Source organism: Symphalangus syndactylus, chromosome 19, assembly GCF_028878055.3.
Source record: "Symphalangus syndactylus isolate Jambi chromosome 19, NHGRI_mSymSyn1-v2.1_pri, whole genome shotgun sequence".
In the NCBI taxonomy this organism is placed as follows: Eukaryota; Metazoa; Chordata; class Mammalia; order Primates; family Hylobatidae; genus Symphalangus; species Symphalangus syndactylus.
The window spans coordinates 77,860,379-77,883,222 of NC_072434.2; the positions used below are offsets into that span (position 1 = coordinate 77,860,379).

Genomic DNA, 22,844 nt, shown 5'->3' on the forward strand with positions numbered 1-22,844 from the left:
AACCAATTTTACTATAGGCTGATTGATAGAAAACAGTTAAGTTCCCACGACATATTTCTGGTCGCAAACACATCTCCAAACTTTGAAATAAAGACCAAAGCCCTTCTAATATTAAACATTGAAACAAATGTGAGCTATACATAACATTTAAGAAAGACTAATGGCCGGGCGTGGTGGCTCACACCTGTAATCCCAGTGCTTTGGGAGGTCAAGGCAGGTGGATCACCTGAGGTCAGGAGTTTGAGACCAGCCTTCTTCTAATCAACTTCTTCTAAAGTCATTTTTAAAAGTAGACATATAGGTAATTCACTCTGTCCCTTAGATTTTTCAGTATTTGGTTACATTGAAAAATGCACAACAGGTAAATGCAATGTAAGGCCGTGACACCACTAATGAGTACTTAAGAGTTCATCAAGGAGAAGCACCAATCCCATCTGCCCTGTTCTGCTCAAACCCACGGAGTTGCGTCTGACTGCGAGCAACATGTCTTAAGGAGCCTCCCGGCATGGCATGGGAGAGGATTGGGGAGCCTGGGAGTCTGAGAACAGGAAGAACACACAGCACACAAGGGGGTGGGGACCGCTGGGACTGCCCATGCATGGGGAAGACTTTCAAGTAGGGAGAGAAGAAACCAGTTGCATGTTATTCCAGAGTTACGCAGTAGGACTGACTTCTGGGTGAATGCTGCAGGAATGGCAATCTGGTCTCTAAGTCAACGACTTGCTAGCCCTTGGAGCTGGCTGGCAGACAAATGGACTGCTTGGGTGACCGCCTGTTTCCTTCTCCAGGACGAGACTGAATGGGAAGTCTCTATGGGATCCTGAAAAATATGATAGACCTCCCTCACCCCCCACCAGCCACCACCAACTCTTTATAAAAATATTAAGTCTTTTGCGAATGCCAGAATAACAGCCTAGTGTGGTGGTAAAGACCAGGAACTCTGAGCCAGACAGCCCGGTTGGCATTTGGGCTCTTGTGCCTGATGGTTTTTTTTTTTTTTTTTAATACTTTAAGTTCTAGGTGTGCCTGATGGTTTTGAGGCCTCTGACTTTGTTACTCTGTACCTCCTCATCGTTGGAGCCATTACTGTAACCCTGTGTCCCTCTGGGCTGGGGCAGGGCTTAAGTGAGTCCTGTACGCAAAGCAGCCAGAGCCCTGCCTCTTAGTAAGTGCTAAATAAGTGTTAGTCTCAGGAAAAAAAAAAGTGGTGACCTTTCACAGAAACTGAGTTTCCCTAGCCCAGGCGTTCTTGGAAAACTGGCTGGAACACCACTGACTGGAATAGGTTTGACATCCTGCAGTTGTTTGAAGCATTACTACCAGCGATATCATTGACATGTTTCTTGGAAACTTTTATGCACTTTGTTGACTTAAAATAATACAGGAAAGACTCTAATTTTTTTTAACACTAACCCAAATTGTTTTCAGGAATTCTAAAATTAGGTGTTTAATTACAAAAATGAAAAAGATTTTGAAGAGCAGGAGAAGTGTTTGAGAAAGAAATAAAGCTTCAAATCATAGAATCTAAAATTTGGAAATGATGTTCCTCACAATTAGTTACTGGCTGGGTGTGATGGCTTGCAGCTGTAGTCCCAGCACATTGTTGGGGGCCGAGGTGAGAGGACTGCTTGAGCCTGGTAAGGTGAGGCTGCAGTGAGCTATGACTACACTGCTGCGCTCCAGCCTGGGCGACAGAGCAAGACTCTGTCTCAAAAAAAAAATTATTATTGTTATTATTATCTGGAGACAGAGTCGCACTCTGTTACCCAGGCTGCAGTGCAGTGGTGCGGTCTTGGCTCACTGCAACCTCCACCTCCCAAGTTCAAGTGATTCTCCTGCCTCAGCCTCCCGAGTAGCTGGGATTACAGGCGCCCACCACCACACCCGGCTAATTTTTTTTTTTTATTTTTAGTAGAGATGGGGTTTCACCATGTTGGCCAGGCTAGTCTCAAACTCCAGATCTCAGGTGATCCTCCCACATTGGCCTCCCAAAATGCTGGGATTACAGGCATGAGCCACCAGGCCCGGCCTTATTTTAATGTATTTTAATTATTGACAACTATTTATAAAACTGGAAGATATAGGCATTTCCAGTGAGTTCGTAATTATATGTTGTATTAAAATAAAAGCATGCTTCAAGGGTGGATGTCAGCTCTTTCTCTACTTTGCGATTTGTAGTAATTTATTTTTTGGTTGATTTTTGAGCTACCATGTAGTAGTGTCTATTTTCACTTTGTATTTTATTTTTGTGCATTGTTCCTTGAAATACAGCATTTATGGTACCCTGTAAGCCTTTGGATTTACAATTAAAGAATATATAATACTTTTTTTTTTGGCTTAGAAGTTTCCAGCTGCATCTTTTTTGATGAAGTAAAAAGCATAGTGTACGTGCCCTATCTCCCTTTCTTGTCCACAGATTGCTTAAGGTAGGAGGCATCAGACTTGGAATTAATGGTGAGTAACTTGGTTGTGGTCTGTATTATTCAGTAAGCCGTAGCCTCCGTAGATACTGGGTCCTCCCTAAACTCCTGGCTCCTTATCTCTGTGTGTCTGTATTTGTGCATTTTGTGCATGCACCTGTCTGTGACCCCCCACACAGAGGCATGCCACCGTTAATGATTAACAGCCACTGCCAGGGATCTGGATTTGCCATTACCAGAGTGGCCTGTGCCAAGCAATTAAACAAATATTACTGCTAGTAATCTCATCAACCGAAAGAATGTTTTTGTGCCTCATACTTTCGAAGTATTCAAAGGCTTCTAATACCCCAGTTTTAAAATTTACTTTTGAATATGTTAAAATTTATTCAGAAGGAAGATTACTTTTGCTGCTTTCTCTTCAATCTTATTTTTTTCTCTTCTGAAGTCTTAGGCAAGTGATTTTTTGTTTATTATTCACAAATTTGTTCACAGGGATTCATGATTTAGCTTGGGACCTGGAATTAAAAATGGTTTTTTATTCAATTACTATCGTAGCAACACACAACCTAATTGGATTTGCTGTTCTGATCGCTTTCTCATGCCATCTCATTTAACAATAGCTAATTGGATTGATATCAACATCACTGAAAAGTAATATCTTAACAAAAAGTTTTAATGAGTTAGAAATTGAAAGGTGACTGGAAATTATCCTCTGCCTCCAAATACACTATAGTAAAATGTCCAATTTGGACAAACTAGTTGAACAATAGTCACTAGTTAAAAAATGGATTACAGATTTTTTAACATGTAACATTTTCCCCTTTTTTTCAAGTAGTAAATAATAATTTATATCTGACACAGTGCAATGAAGAAACACCCACCTGGTCTACAAATAAAAACCAACTGATACATATTAGCTGAAGTGATTTAAACACCATTTGGTCTAAAATAAATCATTTCTCCTGCAGTTTTGCTTGTGAAATTTGTTTAAAAAAATAAATTTAAAGAAAGTTTCAAAACTGAATTTCAGTCCACTTTGGTAGAATTACCCCAAATCCATAATCAGTTTGATCTGAATAAATACATTTCTTTATTATTAGCACTCCCTAGTCTTTTCATGATATTATCCCACTTATTTGTGGGAGGATGGTCTTCCATGTTTATTTTCTTTACGATAATTGTACTGATAGGCTCAGATTACTCTTTGAGTCCGTCTGTAAAAAGTCCAAGTATTAGTGGATTTGAATGGCATTCTAGTCCCTTGGTTTGGGTCTAGTTTCTTCCAGGAGCCCCAATCTTACTGTGTTTTTTCATGGATCAGCATCGTTGAGGTGGGCCTATTTAAAGTGTGGCCTGTTTATATAAAGTAGGAAATGTTTGCACAGTACTCATAGCTCTCAAAGCTCATAGCCCAAAGCTCCACCTGAGAAGGTATCTGCAGTTTCTAACAAAGATTGTGGTATTAGGGTATTCTAAGATTAAATTTGTCTGGAGCAGTGTAAATAAAAGCTTGCAGACGTGTTGACTTTTATGTGAGTGCTTGATTTCTTAGCAAAGTAATTTAGAATAGAAAGCAGTTCAGCAAAGAATATTTATGTCACTACAAAGAATATTTATGTCACTGGTAAGGAACAGAACACTTTATAGAAATGAAATAAAAATGGGGAGATAATTTTAAAACTTTGTAGAGTCCTCAGTTTTACTGTTTCATACTTTTTCCTAATAGAAATAAAAGTATTTTTAATTCTTAGATTTTCTCCGAAGTTCAGTACTTCAAAAACCAAAACCAAGAGGAGGTCTAACTTTAATCAGTATCATAAGAGAGGAACTTTTATTAGCTAACTCCTGAGCTCTGTTATGAAGTGATAATTTCCACGTATCGGTGGGATCTGAAAAGTTCTTCGTATACAGAATATATTTTCCTTTGGCTTGCAATTTTAGCGGTGGCTTCATTTTCATTTCCAGCAGGCCTTCAACAGACTCCTAACACCTTAGCTTGATTTTCTCCCTTACTCTCTCCACCAAGATGTTTTATTCCTTAAGCAAAGTTGTAAATACCCTAAAGAAATTCTAAGTCGTCTGAACTGCCGTCTTGTGTAACTAAAATAATTATGCTTTAGTTAGTTGAGCTTGAACTTTTGGCTTTATTTTGAAATGGGTCATTCACATCTGCCCTTTGTTGCCCTGTGTTAATGCATATTTTATGTGTCAGGTGAGACGAAGAGGGAGAAATGTTAAAAACCAAGTGCAGAAAATTTATGATGCCTCTTTTAGGATCATAAAACTAACAGAGGAGATTGGCGTTTGTGCAGAGGCCTGGGCTTTCATCTAAGTGAATAATCCACTGAAAAGGTTTGGGCCCGGATTGTCCTGACTGCAAAGACCTTCGTCCCATGAGGACCTGAGTGACCAGGGCTTAAGCAGAGGAAGAGGGAATTTCAGCTTCTCTTTGTGCACAGGAGGAGCCCGTGGCCCAGGGGTCGCCAGTGTAGTGTCGTGGACGGAATTCCATTCTTCCTGCTGGGAATGATTCCGGTGGGTGTGAATCTTTGTCGCAGGAGCTGCGGTCCCGGGAAGAGGAGCTGACTCGGGCAGCTCTGCAGCAGAAGTCTCAGGAGGAGCTGCTAAAGCGGCGGGAGCAGCAGCTGGCAGAGCGCGAGATCGACGTGCTGGAGCGGGAACTTAACATTCTAATATTCCAGCTAAACCAGGAGAAGCCCAAGGTAAAGAAGAGGAAGGGGAAGTTTAAGAGAAGTCGTTTAAAGTTCAAAGATGGACATCGAATCAGTTTACCTTCAGGTATGATCTTGTTTTCATGTTTTTGAAAGATTTTTCTGCATCCTCCTTTTAATCAGTTTTCTTTGTTCATCAGAACCAAGAAAGAGATGGGGGGTAACTTTGTAAAACAGTGAATGAGTATCTTCAGTTGCAGGCTTAGATTCATGGTTCTACTGTAATGGCCTAATGAGATTCCATGTAGGAAACAGCATTAGGAGCACATCGTAGTCACAGCACACGAGGATCTAACTCTCAGCGTACTTTCATATTGATGGATTAACTTATTGACTCCTTTTGAAATTGAAGCAGAACCATGTTTTAGCTGAGCGTACTGAACCAACATCATGTGGCATTGTGAAGATCCAAAACAACAAAACTGTTAATATTTCATCATTAAGTTCATTGCTTCCACAAGGATCTATGATGTCATCTGGTATCTGGGACACTGATATTGTTGTCAGCACTTTCAGCAAAATGTATCAAGTACCCTGAGGTACTTTCCCATGAAGGTTTAAAATCCTTCAGGCACAAAAATCACCCAGTAAATCTAGGGAAGCTTTTTAAAACATCGTGATAACAACATACAAGGATTACTAAATCACTTTAGTAATGCGTTAGGAGAAACTCAAGGGAAAAGAAAATATATCAATCAATCAATACATATAGATATTATTGACTGACAATCAAAATATATCAGTCAATATAGCAGACATATCTTGATTCACTAAATTAAGTTCTTTAATATTATAGATTCTACTTGTTGTAAGGAAAAAACAAATACCTCCACAGTATTTTGTGATTCTTTCTAGTACCAGAGCAAGATGATGACAGAGCAATGCAGACTTTGCTTTTACAGAATCCGTATGAAATATCTCTGTGTCTATGTCTACACCTGCCTATGGATATGTGTATTATATATTAGAGTGCTCAGACGGATTCTAGTGTTTTCCTAAGATGTTTGTTAATGGCATGGTAATTTGATTTAAAGTGCAACAGTGACAGTTTTGTTTTATGTCGAGTGTGTATAAATTGTCTTATAAAACATGTATTATGAAACACCAGAAAGCCTGCAGCATCCTGTGACTAATTTAGGTTATTGCAGATGTCCTCAGTTGATCAGAAAATTGCTAGTATGATGTCTGGGTGCAGTGGCTCATGCCTGTAATCCGGCACTTTGGTAGGCTGAGGTGGGTGGATCTCCTGAGGTCAGGAATTCAAGACTACCCTGGCCAACATGGTGAAACCCCCTCCGTCTCTACGAAAAATACAAAAAGTAGCCGGGCATGGTGGCAGGTGCCTGTAATCCCAGCTGCTCGGGAGGCTGAGGCGGGAGAATCACTTGAACCTGGGAGATGGAGGTTGCAGTGACCCAAGATAACACCATTGCACTCCAGCCTAGGTGACAAGGGCGAAACTCTGTCTCAAAAAAAAGAGAAAGAAGGCTGGGCATGATGGCTCACGCCTGTGATCCTAGCACTTTGGGAGGCTGAAGTGGACGGGTTGCCTGAGATCTGGAGTTTGAGACCAGATTGGGCAACATGGTGAAACCTTGTCTCTACTAAAATACAAAAAAAAAAAAAAAAAAATTAGCTGGGCATAGGGGCGGGTGCCTGTAATCTCAGCTACTTGGGAGGCTGAGGCAGGGGAATCTCTTGAACCCGGGAGCTAGAAGTTGCAGTGAACCAAAATTGTGCCATTGCAGTCCAGCCTGGGCAACAGAGCGAGACTCTGTCTCAAAAAAAAAAAGAGAGGAAAAAAAAAGAAAGGAAAGTGCTAGTATGAGGTGGTCATCATGAGAATCCAATATATGTTATTGATTATTTGGTTTGATGGGGTGAGAATAGACTGTGGATCCTTATCACTTTTACCTTCAACCTCTCTGGGGTTGGGGGTCGGGGTAAGGTCCTTTTCCAGGCTCTCTTCTGATGTTTTCTCTTAGCTGGAGTGTTGCTTGCAGGGTCACTGACTGGTCTGTCTTACATGTCAGTCAGCCATAGAGAATAGACTATGATGAGGCTTCTGCCTTCACACATAGATGAAAGAAAAATCCAGAGGTGCGCTAGATGTGAGTTTTCTTCTCCATTTTTCAGTTACGTCAGTTTTCTTCTAGCTGTGATTTGATTATGTTATCCAAATTAATATTTATTGTTTCTCTTGGGAAACTTTGGGGAAGGTGGAAAGGATTAAGAATCTGATGGAAAGGGAAGTAAATTTGGAAGAAAAATGAAAATCGTTCCAATGATTCTTTACTCTTCAGTGGTAAAATGATTAAATCAAAATCTTAGCATTCCTGAGGTCAGATTTTCACTCTTGCTTTTCTTCTCGAATATTCCTTAGCTAATACTCTGAGTTTATTCAAAGAAGACTGAGTATTATTTGACTATTTTTACCAGAGTTTTTTTTAAATTCCCGGATGGTATTATACAGCTTTTCTTTTTCTGAGAAGACGGGAAATTTTAGTTACACATTTATTTACTTTTTGGCAGTTAATGAAAGATTCCAGTTAAAACATAACCAAGAAATCTACTGCTATAATCCTGACCCATCACCAAGGAATGAAATTTAGTTTCTGGAATTTTTAGCATGACAGTTACCTCTTCTGCCCACAAGATGGCACTACATTATCATCTTAATATTAATAATACTGGTACCAATATGGAAATTTTGATTAGAATGCTCCATGCACACATATTTACTTGTACAATATCCTAGAATGGGACAGACATCCAAAAAGGGAAATGATAACTATAAAAATAATTATTTTTTTCTTGAAGAATTCCGCTTAGTATAGAAGAGAAAGCAAGCATGTGTAACTTAAAATCAAGGGAGTTAGTTGCATTCAATATTATCTGCTAGAAAATTCTTTAAGTTGGTATTGTTTAATAGGGGAAACAATTCAGGACATGGGCCTAGGCAAAAATTTTATGACTAAGACTTCAAAAGCTCAGGCAACAAAAAACAAAAATAGACAATTGGGACTATATTAAACCAAAAAGCTTCTGCACAGCAAAGGAAACAATCAACAGAGTGAAGAGACAACCTGTAGAATGGGAGAAGACATTAGCAAACTATTCATCTGACACGGGACTAGTGCAGAATATACAAAGAACTTGAATAACTCAACAGCAAAAACACAAATAATTTGATTTAAAATTGGGCAAAGGAACTGAATAGAAATTTCTCAAACAGAGACGTAAAAATGGCCAGCAAGCATTTGAAAAAATGCTTAGCATCACTCATCCTCAGGGAAATGCTAGTGAAAATCACAGTGAGCTATCTCACCTTCGTTAGAATGGCTGTTATCAAAGAGACGAAAAATAGTAAATGTTGGTGAGGATGTGGAGAAAAGGGAACTCTTACACACATTCTCTTGTGATTTTGTCTTTGAGAATTATTGCTGATCATTTTAAATCTTATGGCTATTTATAGCTAGTGGAAGTGTAAGTTAGTACAGCCATTGTGGAAAACAGTACGGAGGTCTCTCAAAAAAAAACTAAAAATAGAACTACTGTATGATCCAGGAATTCCACTACCAAGTGTTTACTCAAAGGAAAGGAAATCTGTCTATCAAAGGGATGTCTGCAATCCCATGTTTATGGCAACACTATTCACGATGGCGAAGATAAGGAATCAACCTGAGTGTCCATCAATGGATGAATGAATGAAGAAAATGTGGTGTGTTTACCTGATGGAACACTATTCAGCCATAAAAAAGAATAAAATTCTATCTATTGTGGCAACATGGATGAGCCTGGAGGACATTATGTTAAGTGAAGTAAGTCAGGTACAAGAAAATGGATACTGCATGTTCTCACATATATGTGGGAGCGAAAAAAAATGGAGCCCGTGGAAATAGAGAGTAGAATTGTGGTTATTGGGGTGGGAAGGGCTTGAGGGGAGGGGAGGTTGCGGAGAGGTTAGTTAATGGATACCAAATTACAGCTAGGTAGGAGGAATGAGTTCTAGTATTCTGCAATACTGTAGGGTGAATATGGTTAACTATAATTTATTGTTATATTTTCAAAAAGCCAGAAGAGAGGATATTGAATGTTCACAACACAAAGAAATGATCAATACCCAGAGTAATACGTATGCTAATTACTCGGACTCGATCATTATATATTGTAAACAAGTACCAAAGTATCATTCTGTACCCCATAAATATGTATAATTTTTATGGGTCAACAAAAAGACGAAGAGAAACAAATTCTAATACTGTTAAATGGCACACTGCTCAGGGAGAAACATCTGATAAGTGGTAGATGGAACAGCGATGCTGCCCTTTCGTGGAGTTACCAACTTCTTGAACCCCTTTTGCAGGACTTTTCCCTATGCATAATAAGCTTAGAGAATTTCTCCGAAACATATTCAAGAGTCCTCCAAGCTGGCCTTTAATATTTGTGCCTGCACATCTTTCAAAAATTTGGTATTAAGTATGAATAATTACATTCTCTTGTAATTTGTCCTCGAGAATTACTGCTGATCATTTTTAATCTTGTGGGTATTTATAGCTATGGTGACTTAGTGATGGAAATCTCAAACGTGATTTTTTTTTCCTCCTGGAATTTCTTCATGGCTGGCTACCAAATAAGGAGGACTAATGCTTAAAAAGTAAGACGGTACTAATCTAGGATAATAATTTTTAAACAATACTTTGTGATTATGTAGTATTTTTCTTGGAATTTGCAGGAGAAAAAAGCATGGTCCTAGTGCATCTTTCTCTTTTGTGAGTACTCTATATTGATTGCTCCTTCCGTTTAAGTTTACTTTTAACTGAAGTTGTGTTTTTTGGACATGTTAATACAAGACAAAAGCTTTAAAGCCTCCAAAAGTTGGTATGTCGCTAAAGCAGTGGCATTCTACCTTTGACTGCTTCAGAAGTGTCCAAAGCCTGCAAAAACCATCTACCCCACAGGTATGCGAGTGAGTAGAAGGGTGGATGGGAGAGAGCATATAACCTCACCTGGATTCTTTAGAGAATACATTGCTTTTCATCTGCAAATGGAAGCCTCCCACTGAGGCAATTAGCTTCGTTAGTGACATGTTCACATTGCCAGCAAAAATACTAGGATAGGTTTTACTCAAGCCTGTGATTGAACTATAGCTGCTGTGACCAGGCATCTTGAGAACCATTATTCTAGTGAGTACAAAGAAACTCTGAGCACAGGCCACAGGCATTTTAACAATTCAGCTTTAGTTTTCCTAAATGTTTAGCTGGCACAGACTCAACCTTTCCCAATTCAAAGGGACAAGGATGTTTACGATAAAGAATGTGGGCTGGGCGTGGTGGCTCACACCTGTAATCCCAGCACTTTGGGAGGCCAAGGCAGGCAGATCACTTGAGGTCAGGAGTTCGAGACCAGCCTGGCTAACATGGAGAAAGCCCATCTCTATTAAAAGTACAAATATTAGACGGGCGTGGTGGTGGGCACCTGTAATCCCAGCTACTCAGGAGGCTGAAGCAGGAGAATTGTTTGAACTCAAGAGGCAAGGTTGCAGTGAGCTGAGATCTCGCCACTGCACTCCAGCCTGGGCGATAAGAGCAAGACTCCGTCTCCAAAAAAAAAAAAGAAAGAATGTTTTCTTTCTGTTTACAACATAAAGTGTGCTTTTTAAGTGGAAGTATTTAGGTGTTTTTGGAAGCTTGGAAGCACACTGAATCTTAGGTGTTGTTAAAATGCAGCCTTGTATCTTTGCTGCTCTCACCCGTGGCTTTCCACATGTTCCATGTTGGTTTCCTGATCTGTGCTTAGTATTTATTGTCCCATCATTTGTTCCGAATAACTTGTCAATCAGATCCTGTGGGTTGGTTCTTGGCTTTCTTCTGCTATTGACAGGAGGGCTCCTCTTGCTGTAAAAGTTCTCAGAGCATTTGTTTCTATCGTGTTATAACAATCAGGTGGCTAGCTGAACATTTATAAATGACTTTAGTCTAAACTGTTTCCTTTCTATGGTTAAGAATTTTTTTTCTTTGACCACCTCTTTCCCCCAACTACCACCACCTAGTCTAGTCAATCTTTTACCTCAACTGCTCTGCCCTGGTCAAGTCTTTCAAAAGGAATGACTTGGGGCCAGGTGCAGTGACTCACGCCTGTCATCCCAAGCACTTTGGGAGGCCAAGGCAGGTGGATTGCTTGAGCCCAGGAGTTCAAGACCAGCCTGGGCAACATGGTGAAACCCCATTTCTACAAAAATATACAAAAATTAGCTGGGCATGGTGGTGCATGCCTGTAGTACCAGCTACTCAGTAGGCTGACCCAGGAAAATTGCTTGAGCCAGGGGAGGTCAAGGCTGCAGTGGACTGAGATTGCACCACTGCGCTCCAGCCTGGACATCAGAGTGAAATCTTGTCTTAAAAAAAAAAAGTATGACTCAGCAGATGGAGGAGCCTCCCATTTGGTCTTTCCTTTCGGTTTGGTTTGTCTTCCAAATCTCCTCCAGCCTGCTGTGTATTCCTCAGCAACTCACTTCAAGCACCAGCCTGATCCTGTAGATGAACCCTGCCTAACTTTCTCTGTCAACAAACACCTGAGGGTCGCTGTGTCCCCAATAGTAGGGGTGATGGTAAAATATATATGCAGTCTCTGCACTCGTGTTTCCCACAGAGAAAGTATTCATTGAGCAAAGTTTTCTGAGTACCTGTAATGTGCAAGGCACTGTGCCAGTCTGAAGTCATGGAGACTGTCATGGTCTCTGCCCATAGAGCTCTTACCTTACATTGAGGGAGGGGGCAGAACTAAGCTAATAATTCAATACTTATTTGCTTTCTATAATCATTAGCTACTGTGAGGGAAACGTCACATGACAGTGATTAGTGCAGAGATGTAACCTGGTCTAAGGTGATCATAGAAGGCTTCCTAATGGAGTTCAAAACCAGCCTGGGCAACATGGTGAAACCCTGTCTCTAGTAAAATACAAAAAAAAATTAGCCGGGTGTGGTGGTGTGCGTCTGTAATCTCAGCTACTCAGGAGGCTGAGGCAGGAGGATTGCTTGAACCCGGGAGGTGGAAGTTGCAGCGCGCCGAGATCGCGCCATTGCACTCCAGCCTGGGCGACAGAGCAAGACTCCATCTCCAAAAAAAGAAGTAACATTTAAATTGAGACTTGATACAGGAATTTACCAAATACAGAAGATGAAGAAAGAGAATAGGCTGAGAGCACATGCGGAGGAAACTTGGTTTCTTCCAGGAACTGAAGAAAGTTCAGTGTGGTTTGAATGGGGCTCAGCACACTGACCTATGGGCCCAATCCTGCCTCTACCTGCTTTGTACAGCCAAGAGCTCAGAATGCTTTTTACACTTTTAAGTGCTTGAAAAAAATCAAAGAGGAAGAAGAATACTTCATTGTACCTGACATGATATGAAACCGATATGAAATTTCAATATCCATAAAGATCGTTTTACTGGGACACATTCATCTTTGTGTTGACTGTGGCTGCTTTCTCTCACAGCAACGGAGTCAGGCAGTTGTTACGGAGACTGTGCGGCTCACAGAGCCTAAAATGGGGCATTTTGCAGAAGTGTGCTGACCCCTCCTCTAGGCCATGACAAGTGAGAGGAGAATAGGGCAAGATGAGGCTGGAGCAGAAAGAAGAACTCAGACTCAGGTTTGCAGGGACTTACAAAATGTGTTACAATTTTAATCCGTAACTTAAGAATCATGAGAGGCCTTTGAAGGATTTTAAGCAGGGGAATGACATGTCAGTCAGGCATATTAAAAATGCGTCTGGCTGCTGTGAAGTAGACTTGGGGGGCCAAAAGTGGATGCAGGAAGACGGACACAAGGCATTTTAGCAGGCTAGGCATGACACGGTGATGGCTGTGCAGATGGAGAGAACAAAACGGAAAAAAAACATTTATTGAGCATTTATTATGTCCCGACCCCTGTGGTAAGTACTTTTTATACTTCTTTGCACTGAAGTTTTCATAGCAGTCCTGCAAAATAGGAATAATTGGTTCTTTTACATTTTTGTCAGTAAAGATACTGAGACTTCAAGACCTTGAGTTACTTTCTCAAAATTCATATGGCTGTGGTAGAAATGGGATTCAGATCCAAGTTTGCTAACTCCATAACCTGGAATATACATTTCTCTACTACAAGAAAAACATATAGCACAGAATTTACCTGATATTTTGTGCTTGGTGGATATGTAGGGTAATGGAAAAGACAATATTAAGAAAAGTATTCAGATTTCTAGTATGAATAATTGGATAGCTGTCTTTGCCTACCAACTTCCTAATCCTCTTCATCTCAAATAGCAGTTCATTCATTAAAGTTCTTTAAAGTATAACTTCCAAAAAGGTAAGTTATAGGTCTCTTGCAAATATGAAATGAACATATGTCAAAGATTTTTATTAAACTCATTAATCATTGAGGAACCAGGTAAAACCTCAAATGAGAATTCGAGGAGTGAGATATTTATGGGCAAATTAATAGAGGAATGCAGGATTAGATTGCTGGGTTAAACGCAAACCTGGCTGATGTCTAATATGGCAGTAAACCATTTGGGATTGTCTTTTTCTCCAGACAGAAGTTATTTGCATCATCACCAGACAAAATCTACAAGTTAACCTCTGCTCTTACCTAGTTATAAAAATAACTCAGTCAATAGAAAAGCAATCAATCAAAGGTTAAGCTCAGCTCTGCACTGAAAGAATATCCAGTAATGTCTTTTACCTCCTTCCAAGTTGTTAATGATTTTCCTGATAGTTTATAAAGTTTTCCCAGACACACCCCTCCTTCCTCTGGTGATATTGCTTTCTCTTCCATATGAACCTATAGATCTTGGTATATCACTACCATATTACAGTTAGATAATAAGAGCCAGCATTTGTAGAATGCCTAGAGTACAAAATGCCTTCAATTTACATTTTCTGTTTTATTCACCACCACAACAACCATGTGAAATATTGTTGTTCACTTTAGCAGGTGAAGAAACAGGCTCAGAGCAGTTCCTTACTGGTTTGAGGTCCATAGCGTGTTATGTTATGAGAACCAGGACTCATTTAAATCCAGGGCCATTTCAATTTAATTTTATTTATTTATTTGTGTATTTATTTGAGACAGAGTCTCGCTCCGTTGCCCAGGCTGGAGTGCAGTGGCGCAATCTCAGCGCACTGTACCCTCCACCTCAGGTTCAAGTGATTCTCCTGTCTCAGCCTTCTGAGTAGCTGGGATTACAGATGTGTGCCACCACGCTGGCTAATTTTTCTGTTTTTAGCAGAGGTGGAGTTTTGCCATGTTGGCCAGGCTGGTCTCGAACTCCTAGCCTCAAGTGATCTGCCTACCTCAGCCTCCCAAAGTATTGGGATTTCAGGCATGAGCCACTGTGCTCTACCTTAATTTTAACTATCTCAGACTGAATGCAGATAACTCTTTTTTTCCAGGTTATAAATTCTTCAATGATTCGTGGCTTTCATATTTTCCTCTGTGTGTGTGTGTGTGTGTGTGTGTGTGTGTGTGACTATATCCAACATATAAGCTCTGAATCATTATTCGTGTGACTATATCCAACATATAAGCTCTGGATCATTATTTATTGACTTGAAACCCGGGAAATAAGAAACCAAAATAAGAAATCGATTCTGCAATATACTTTGCAGTTAGGGTCTGACCATTTTTGTTTTTACTGCTGTGTGCTAAAGACATGGCTATGAAGATAACGGAAAGCCATGAAATATCAGTTCTCCCTTTTTGCCTCCAACAGATTTCCAGCACAAGATAACCGTGCAGGCCTCTCCCAACTTGGACAAACGGCGGAGCCTGAACAGCAGCAGTTCCAGTCCCCCGAGCAGCCCCACAATGATGCCCCGACTCCGAGCTATACAGTGTGAGCTTTCTGCACTGCCACGGGGGCTCCTGTGTTGATTTCTCCCCTTTAACTTGACTTGGATTCAAATTGAGCAGATGTGTTTTCATAGCAGGTGGTAAATGAGCGTGGGACAGTTCGTAGGTGCCACAACTATTTGAGAAACAAAACTTGAGCATAGGTTCCTTAGTCTGATTTTCTTCTACTCACAACAAATGAATTTTAGATGCTATGCAGTTGGTGATGTGATCTGGCCCCGGAGTAGAAAGTGAAACAGCACATCTCGAGACATTTTGTTAAACACTTGCATGCAACGTTAGCATAACCTAATTATATCATCAGCCATTTGTGTCAGGATACTTTGAAAAATGAAATCAGGAATTCAGGATTATTTCTGTTTCTTTCTTTGTTTTGTGAGGGGAAAAAAATTTGCTTTTCAGGATTTAACTTTAATTCACTTTAGGTTTGACCAACCTAATACTTAAATATTCCTTGTAGTGTTTTGGTTTTAGAACAAGCATTCATCCTGGAGGAGACAGTACAGACAGCTGATTTGCCTGGCACCTTTGCATTGTGAGAGTTTCAGTTAGGCTATGAATCAGAGTTTAACGGATGAAATAAAATTACTAATTTTTTTCAAAGGTGAGGCCAAATAAACCCCTAAAAGTAGGCTAAGCAAAAGAAGAATGTGATTAATGCGTATGTCTGTAAGTAATGTGGTAATTAGCCTAAGTCTGTGTTAAACCATTCATTTGGATCCCCTCTTTTCTCCACCAAACTTAATTCCCTGCTGTTTACCCATCCTTATTTGGAGAAAAAAAAATCCAAAAGAAAATTTTGTCTAATGAGGCTTGCATGGAATCTCATTTTTTTTCCTCTTTTGATAATGAAAACCTTGGCACCAGCAGAGATTTCTTTTGCAAGTTCTCGGACACCAGGATCCTCACAGAGAAACAGGATCTAAATGAGGCTGTAGTTTTAGAGCTTAAAGGACTGTCATTTATTATTACTAATTTGGTTTTCTGAGAATGCATTTTGCATAAAGCCATACCTCAAACCTTGCCTTTGCCTAGGCAAAGGCCTAATTAGCGGAGAGAGAAAGGGCTCCCAGGCTGGTCTCCCAGCTCCACGAAGGGATGAGCAGATGGGACACCATGCCACCCCTGCTTTTGCCTGGCCACTCCTCTGCCCTTTTTCCTGTGTCTTCACCTTCTGCTCTGGGGAAAACCACCTCACAGAAGCCAGGAAGTGGTCCTGGGCAGGCCTGGCTGGGCCCAAGATGTGTACCAGTTAAAGCAAATAATTTGGGATTTCAAATGAATTCCAACCGTCCAAAGTTGAAATGCAGCCAGCTTAGGGAGGCGCATCCTTGGCGCTCCTTCTCAGAAGTAACATGGTGGAAAGGTTCTAATCCAGACATTCCACCCAGGACCAGCTTTGTGTGTGGCAGCTGTTGGCTCAAGTTCTCCAGCCTGGATGTTGCTCATCTTCATTGTGACCCTGGGTGCTCCAAGGACGCCTCGTGTCTTCATGTCTGTGCACACCCCCATTCAATTCTGACGGCCTCATTGAGTGGACCCTTTTGTGATCTCCAAATGAGGGACAGAGAAGTTACCATTAACCTGACCCAAGTTGGTAGCTACTAAGTGGTGAAGCTGGATTCAGACACATCTTCTGAGTGTAGATTTCACCATCCGTTTCCGGCCTCTTAGTACAGGAAAAGTTCAATCAATGTGGAAACAAAAGAGAAACCAGAGAAGCAAATCAAGAGGGGAAGGAAAGTAGGAAGGGAGGAAGGTGAGGAGACTAAAGCCGAGAGTGTAGATAGCTCTGGGAGTGTAGATCAGTCAGTCATATAGCCGAGATGAGCTTGGGTCTAATAACTCCCAGCTGAAAGCTTTTCTGGTTCTGCTGCCCTCACTTAAATGAAAACTGCTGATCTGTTTATCTATCATTCTACTGTAAAACTCTTTTAATAAAAAGAACGAATAGCTGATTCAAGATCGTTACACATGCACACGTACATTTAGGCATGCATCTACATTTTTTTTTTTTGAGATGGAGTCTCACTCTGTTGCCCAGGCTGGAGTGGTGCCATCTCGGCTCACTGCAACCTCCGCCTCCCGGGTTCAAGTGATTCTCCTGCCTCAGCCTCCCGAGTAGTTGTGATTACAGGTGCGCACCACCACATCCAGCTAATTTTTATATTTTTAGTAGAGGCGGGGTTTCACCACCTTGGCCAGGCTGGTCTCGAACTCCTGACCTCATGATCCACCCGCCTTGGCCTCCTGAAGTGCTGGGATTATAGGCGTGAGCCATCGCACTGGGCCTAAGCACATTTATATGCACAGACATGTGTATATACACACATATATGTATATTTTAAAACTTGGAAAATATTGAAACACATGTAAGTAACCAAACATCATCCACAATGTGTCCAATTTTACAAAGTGATAGAAAGGAGTTAATTTTCCCTGTACGTAGCAATCCTTTCCATTAAATTTAAACACTTTAGTAAGTTTGGTATCTGTGTTTAGTAACTTGTCCTCTGTATATGTATGTGTGTATATGCAGGCATCTATAAACACATAATTTTTAATGAAAATGTATGTATTATATGTAATATTAAATATAAACATTATGTATCATCTGTACCTCATTTTTATTATGGTCACAGAGTATTCCATTGTATATCATAATATTTCAAACTGTTTTTATAACATCTAGTATGTTTCAGATATTTTTCCCCTAAGTGTGTAGTAATAACAGCACTTTTCCCCAGTGATTTCCAAATCCTTTTTTTTTTGAAACAGAGTCTCGCACTGTCACCTGGGCTGGAGTGTAGTGGCGCGATCTCGGGTCACTGCAACTTCTGCCGCCTGGGTTCAAGCAATTCTCTTGCCTCAGCCTCCTGAGTAGCTGATATTACAGGCGCCCACCAGCACGCCCAGCTAATTTTTCTGTATTTTTAGTGGAGACCAGGTTTCACCATGTTGGCCAGGCTGGTCTCGAAGTCCTGACCTTGTGTTTTGCCCGCCTCAGCCCCCCAAACTGCTGAGATTACAGGCGTGAGCCACGGCGCCTGGCCCCAAATCACTTTCAAGTGCACTTAAATTAGAGGGATAGTGTTTGGCAAAATGTGGATATTAAAAATGAATATACATCGTCCTGTGAGGTAGTGAAAAAAGCAAGACATGGAAAACTGTTAAATATTTTCAAGTTTTAAAAGGCAACCATAACCAAAGTGTTGTCATGACTGAGCAAAATTGTGATGACCAAAAAAATAAAGAAATAAGTAAATTGTGATGACTAATGAAAAATTAGTTGAAATTACAATTTAAAAATATATGATGTTTGTGCCTCTAGGTCAAAACTTTAACTGATTTCATTAAAAAATTAGAGTACTAAGTTTATTTTAAGTTACATGTTTAGTTTGGTGTTCCCCCCCCCCCCCAGTTACAATGAAATCCTAATTGTTGCAAAATGCTAAATAAATAGATTTAAAAGTAATCAAATCGTTGCTGCTAATTTACCTCGAATTTGTATCTTTTCTGTTAACTTACTCCATTTTTCTTCATGTTTTTATGATCAGAGAAAGAAACTTACCAGAGATTGGGTGAAATAAATAATTTTCTCATTGTTTTCATGTTTTGAGTAAGGTAGTTTCACAACTGATATGATTCATTTAGCTTTTTTAACAAAGCCAATATTGGTTAATATGATTGTTGTGGTTAATATGGTTAATATTCTCTTTAGTGACTTCAGATGAAAGCAACAAAACTTGGGGAAGGAACACAGTCTTTCGACAAGAAGAATTTGAGGACATAAAAAGGAATTTTAAGAAAAAAGGTTGTACCTGGGGACCAAATTCCATTCAAATGAAAGAAAGAACAGATTGCAAAGAAAGGTGCGTTTGTGGTATCTGGTGGTATTCATTGTGTAATGTGACAAATCCATTCCTGTGTTAATATCACATCAGCCAGACTTTCAAAAAGCAAGTAAATTAATACAGAGATTTATAAATATCAACAATTTTCTAGGATGAATTTATCATGCTAAATTAACTATTATTAAGCGGTGATAATATTTCTGAGATTTTTCCTGTCTCACTTGCAGGTATTATTTGTACTTTGTCAGCCCTTCAAAACTGAGTGCAGATGTGTTCTCTTTACTACCTTAAAAATATTGTTGGCCTGTATCCACCGAAACCTAATTGGTGTGTTGTGTGCTTCTATCTTATGAAAAGAAACATTTTTCTCTTGTAGGATAAGACCTCTCTCCGATGGCAACAGTCCTTGGTCAACTATCTTAATAAAAAATCAGAAAACCATGCCCTTGGCTTCATTGTTTGTGGACCAGCCAGGTAAATTTGTTTCAGGAGGTAGGATTTGCTTGAGCTGTCCTTGGCATCTGATTGCGCTGAAGCTTTGCTTTTACAGTCTTACGTGGTCATTAAAGTAGCAGAGGGGAAATTAGCAAGTAATGGCATTTCTTATAGCTTTACTTAAATTCAGGAGTTATTTTCCGTCAAGTCTTTATGGCAGGAAGTAATTAGGCTTCACGTGGTTTTGGGAATTTGTAACTCTTCTTCCTTACCAGAAACATTATTGTCATAATTAATCATGTAAAACCAAATTAATTTAGTATAGGAAATATTAGATGTAAAAATATAGACCCCCCTGAAAGTTCTGCTGAGATTAAGGGGTATGACTTCTTGCTATAGTGCCACCTGTTGACATGAAATCCAATGAAGCAGGTTAACTATGAAAAACTCACAAAAACTAGCCAGCGTGGTGGTGCTTGCTTGTAATCCCAGCTACTCAGGAGGCTGAGGCAAGAGAATCACTTGCACCTGGGAGCCAGAGGTGGCAGTGAGCCAAGATTGCGCCACTGCATGCCAGCCTGGGCGATACAGTGAATGAGACTCCATCTCTAAATAAATAAATAAATAAGAAAAATGACTGCTTGGAGAGTTTTACATTGGAATTTCTATTTAATTTAAATGAATCATAATGATTTACTTTCGATATTCAATATTTGTATTCAGTATGCAGTATTAAAAGATTGAAGAGATGGAAATCATTGAAAAACCTCAAGCATGGTTACTAACACAGAAAATAAAATTGGTCTTTATACTTGACCATTTAGGCAGACTCTTTGGTACTTTGATCAAATTAAAGATGCTTTAGCAAGACACAGTGTAAATTTCTTGTATTTGTTATTGGTACTGTGCTCAATTTCACAAGCACCTTTGCACTCACTACCTGGGTTCAGCTTCTCCTGAAGGTTCTCCTTTATGAAGGAAAAGGGAGCTTGGGTCAGCAACGTCAGGGAGTGGAAGGAGTAGGAATGGAAGAAAAAGAGGGCACCCCAAACAAAAGGCACCACAGGGAAGAGCACAGCATTCTTTGGAGAAAGAAAGCTGGCACCCCAAATTGTCTAGATCAGCAGTCCACAACCTTTATGGCACCAGAGACCAATTTCATGGAAGACAGTTTTTCCATGGACCAGTGGGGTAGGGATGGTTTCAGGATGATTCAAGTGCATTACATTGATTGTGCACTTTATTATTATTACATTGTAATTCATAATGAAATAATTCTACAACTCACCATAATGTAGAATCAGTGGGAGCCCTGAGCTTGTTTTCCTGCAACTAGATGGTCCCATCTGGGAGTGATGGGAGACAGCAACAGATCATCAGATCCTAGATTCTGGTAAGGAACAACCTAGATCCCTTGTATGTGTAGTTCACAATGGGGTTCATGCTCCTATGAGAATCTAATGCTGCTGCTGAGCTGACAGGGGGTGGAGCTCAGGTGGTAATGTGAGCAATGGGCACTGGCTGTAAATGCAAAAGAAGCTTCACGCACTCACCTGCTGCTCACTTCCTGCTGTGCAGCCTGGTTCCTAACAGGCCACGGTATCAGTCCATGGCCTGGGGTTCAGGGACCCCTGGTCTAGATCATCAAGCATGTTTAGGTATACTAGGATGTAATGTTGGAAAAAATTAGAGATGTTATTTGGAAATCAGATTAATGAGTTTGTTGTTTAATTATGCACTGTCACATTTGTGATAAGAATGTTAGCTTCCTCTTCAGCGGGTATAATTTGTAAACTTTGGGATTCTATAACCTCTTGGGAGAATCTTCTATTTTAATAGTCCCCAAACTTCAGTAAAGGCTTGCTGAAACACAGACTGCTGGACTCCACTCTTCAGAATTTCTGATTCCATAGTCCGGGGTGGGCCAATAATTTACATTTCTACAAATTCCCAGGGGATGCAGATGCTGCCAGTCCAGGCCACACACTTTGAGAACTGCTGATCTGCTATAGAATAGTTAGTTTATACACAGGAAAGCTGTAGATAATGGAGCCTTACGCATGTATTTAGGTGAAGTGAGGAAAAGAGCACATTTGGTGATGTATTTAGTGATTTCGTGCCTATGGTTGTGCATTTTTGTGTTTTGATGACTGTTTCTACGATAGAGTCTATTATTGATGCTGATGAAGAACAGCTTCCCGAAGCATAAGAAAGAGCAGGTGACTAGCTTGCTGGTTCATCTGCAGTGAACCTGAAGTTGTAGGGCCCTGGAGTCTTGCTCCATGGAGCCCTCCTGGACGAATCATTTGCAAAAATGAAAAGGGTTGCATGTGTTTTGATTTAAAGTATGTATTTATTATATTTTAGCTTTATTTTACAATCTTGTTTAAATGACCTTTACTGTAAAATGATACTACAGTGTATGTACTTATACCTTTATTTAGGGTCCTGTGAAGAGCCAAAACTTTCCCCTGATGGATTAGAACACAGAAAACCAAAACAAATAAAATTGGCTAGTCAGGCCTACATTGATCTACCTCTTGGGAAAGATGCTCAGAGAGAGAATCCTGCAGAAGCTGAAAGCTGGGAGGAGGCAACCTCTGCAAATGCTGCCACAGTCTCCACTGAGATGACTCCTATGAATAGTCTGAGTAGATCCCCCCAGAGAAAGAAAACGGAGTCAGCTCTGTATGGGTGCACCGTCCTTCTAGCATCGGTGGCTCTGGGACTGGACATCAGAGAGCTTGATAAAGCACAGGCTGCTGAAGAACCGTTGCCCAAGGAAGAGAAGAAGAAACGAGAGGGAATCTTCCAGCGGGCTTCCAAGTGCCGCAGAAGCGCCAGTCCTCCCACAAGGCTGCTGTCCACTGGTGGGGAGGCCAGCAGCCCACCCTCCCTGCCACTGACAAGTGTCCTGGGCATCCTGTCCACGCCTTCTCTCTCCACAAAGTGCCTGCTGCAGATGGACAGTGAAGATCCACTGGCGGGCAGTACCCCTGTCACTTGTGACTCTGAGATGCTCACTGTGGATTTTTGTCCCACTGCTCCAGGAAGTGGTCATGAGCCAGCCCTCATGCCACGACTTGACACTGATCGTAGTGTATCAAGAAACTTGCCATCTTCCTTCCTAGAGCAGACATGTGGGAGTGTACCTTACTGGGCTTCTTCAAAGCACAGACCATCACATCACAGACGGACCATGTCTGATGGGAATCCCACCCCAAGTAGGTTGCATTAATTAGGTAAAAGCATAAAACGCTGCTGTAGAGATTAATATGTGAAACAGTACGGATTTATGATTTTATCTTTTCCTGGTGATGACATTAAATAATTTGCTTTTACTGTTCACATAGATCTTTGAACCTTACCCTTCTCTTCCTTGATTTTAACTATGATTTGGATTCTGGGAAAAGTGTAATTGAATTTCAGTAACTGAAACCTATCATAGCATATCAAAGCAGAAAGAACACATGGAGAATAACCACCCAGCCCCCTCACGTTACGGAAAAGG

At 40.5% G+C, this 22,844-nt stretch overlaps 1 protein-coding gene across 1 annotated transcript in view; it reads left to right on the forward strand.

The window, feature by feature from the left end:
* MAP3K21 (mitogen-activated protein kinase kinase kinase 21) overlaps positions 1-22,844 on the forward strand; it is a 57,924-nt gene that overhangs the window by 29,928 nt on the left and 5,152 nt on the right. Inside the window, exons 5-9 of the mRNA XM_055233762.2 lie at positions 4,979-5,219; positions 14,905-15,027; positions 18,766-18,916; positions 19,275-19,372; positions 21,778-22,557. Of these exons, the coding sequence (XP_055089737.1) occupies positions 4,979-5,219; positions 14,905-15,027; positions 18,766-18,916; positions 19,275-19,372; positions 21,778-22,557 (1,393 nt within the window). The remainder of the gene's footprint in view (positions 1-4,978; positions 5,220-14,904; positions 15,028-18,765; positions 18,917-19,274; positions 19,373-21,777; positions 22,558-22,844) is intronic.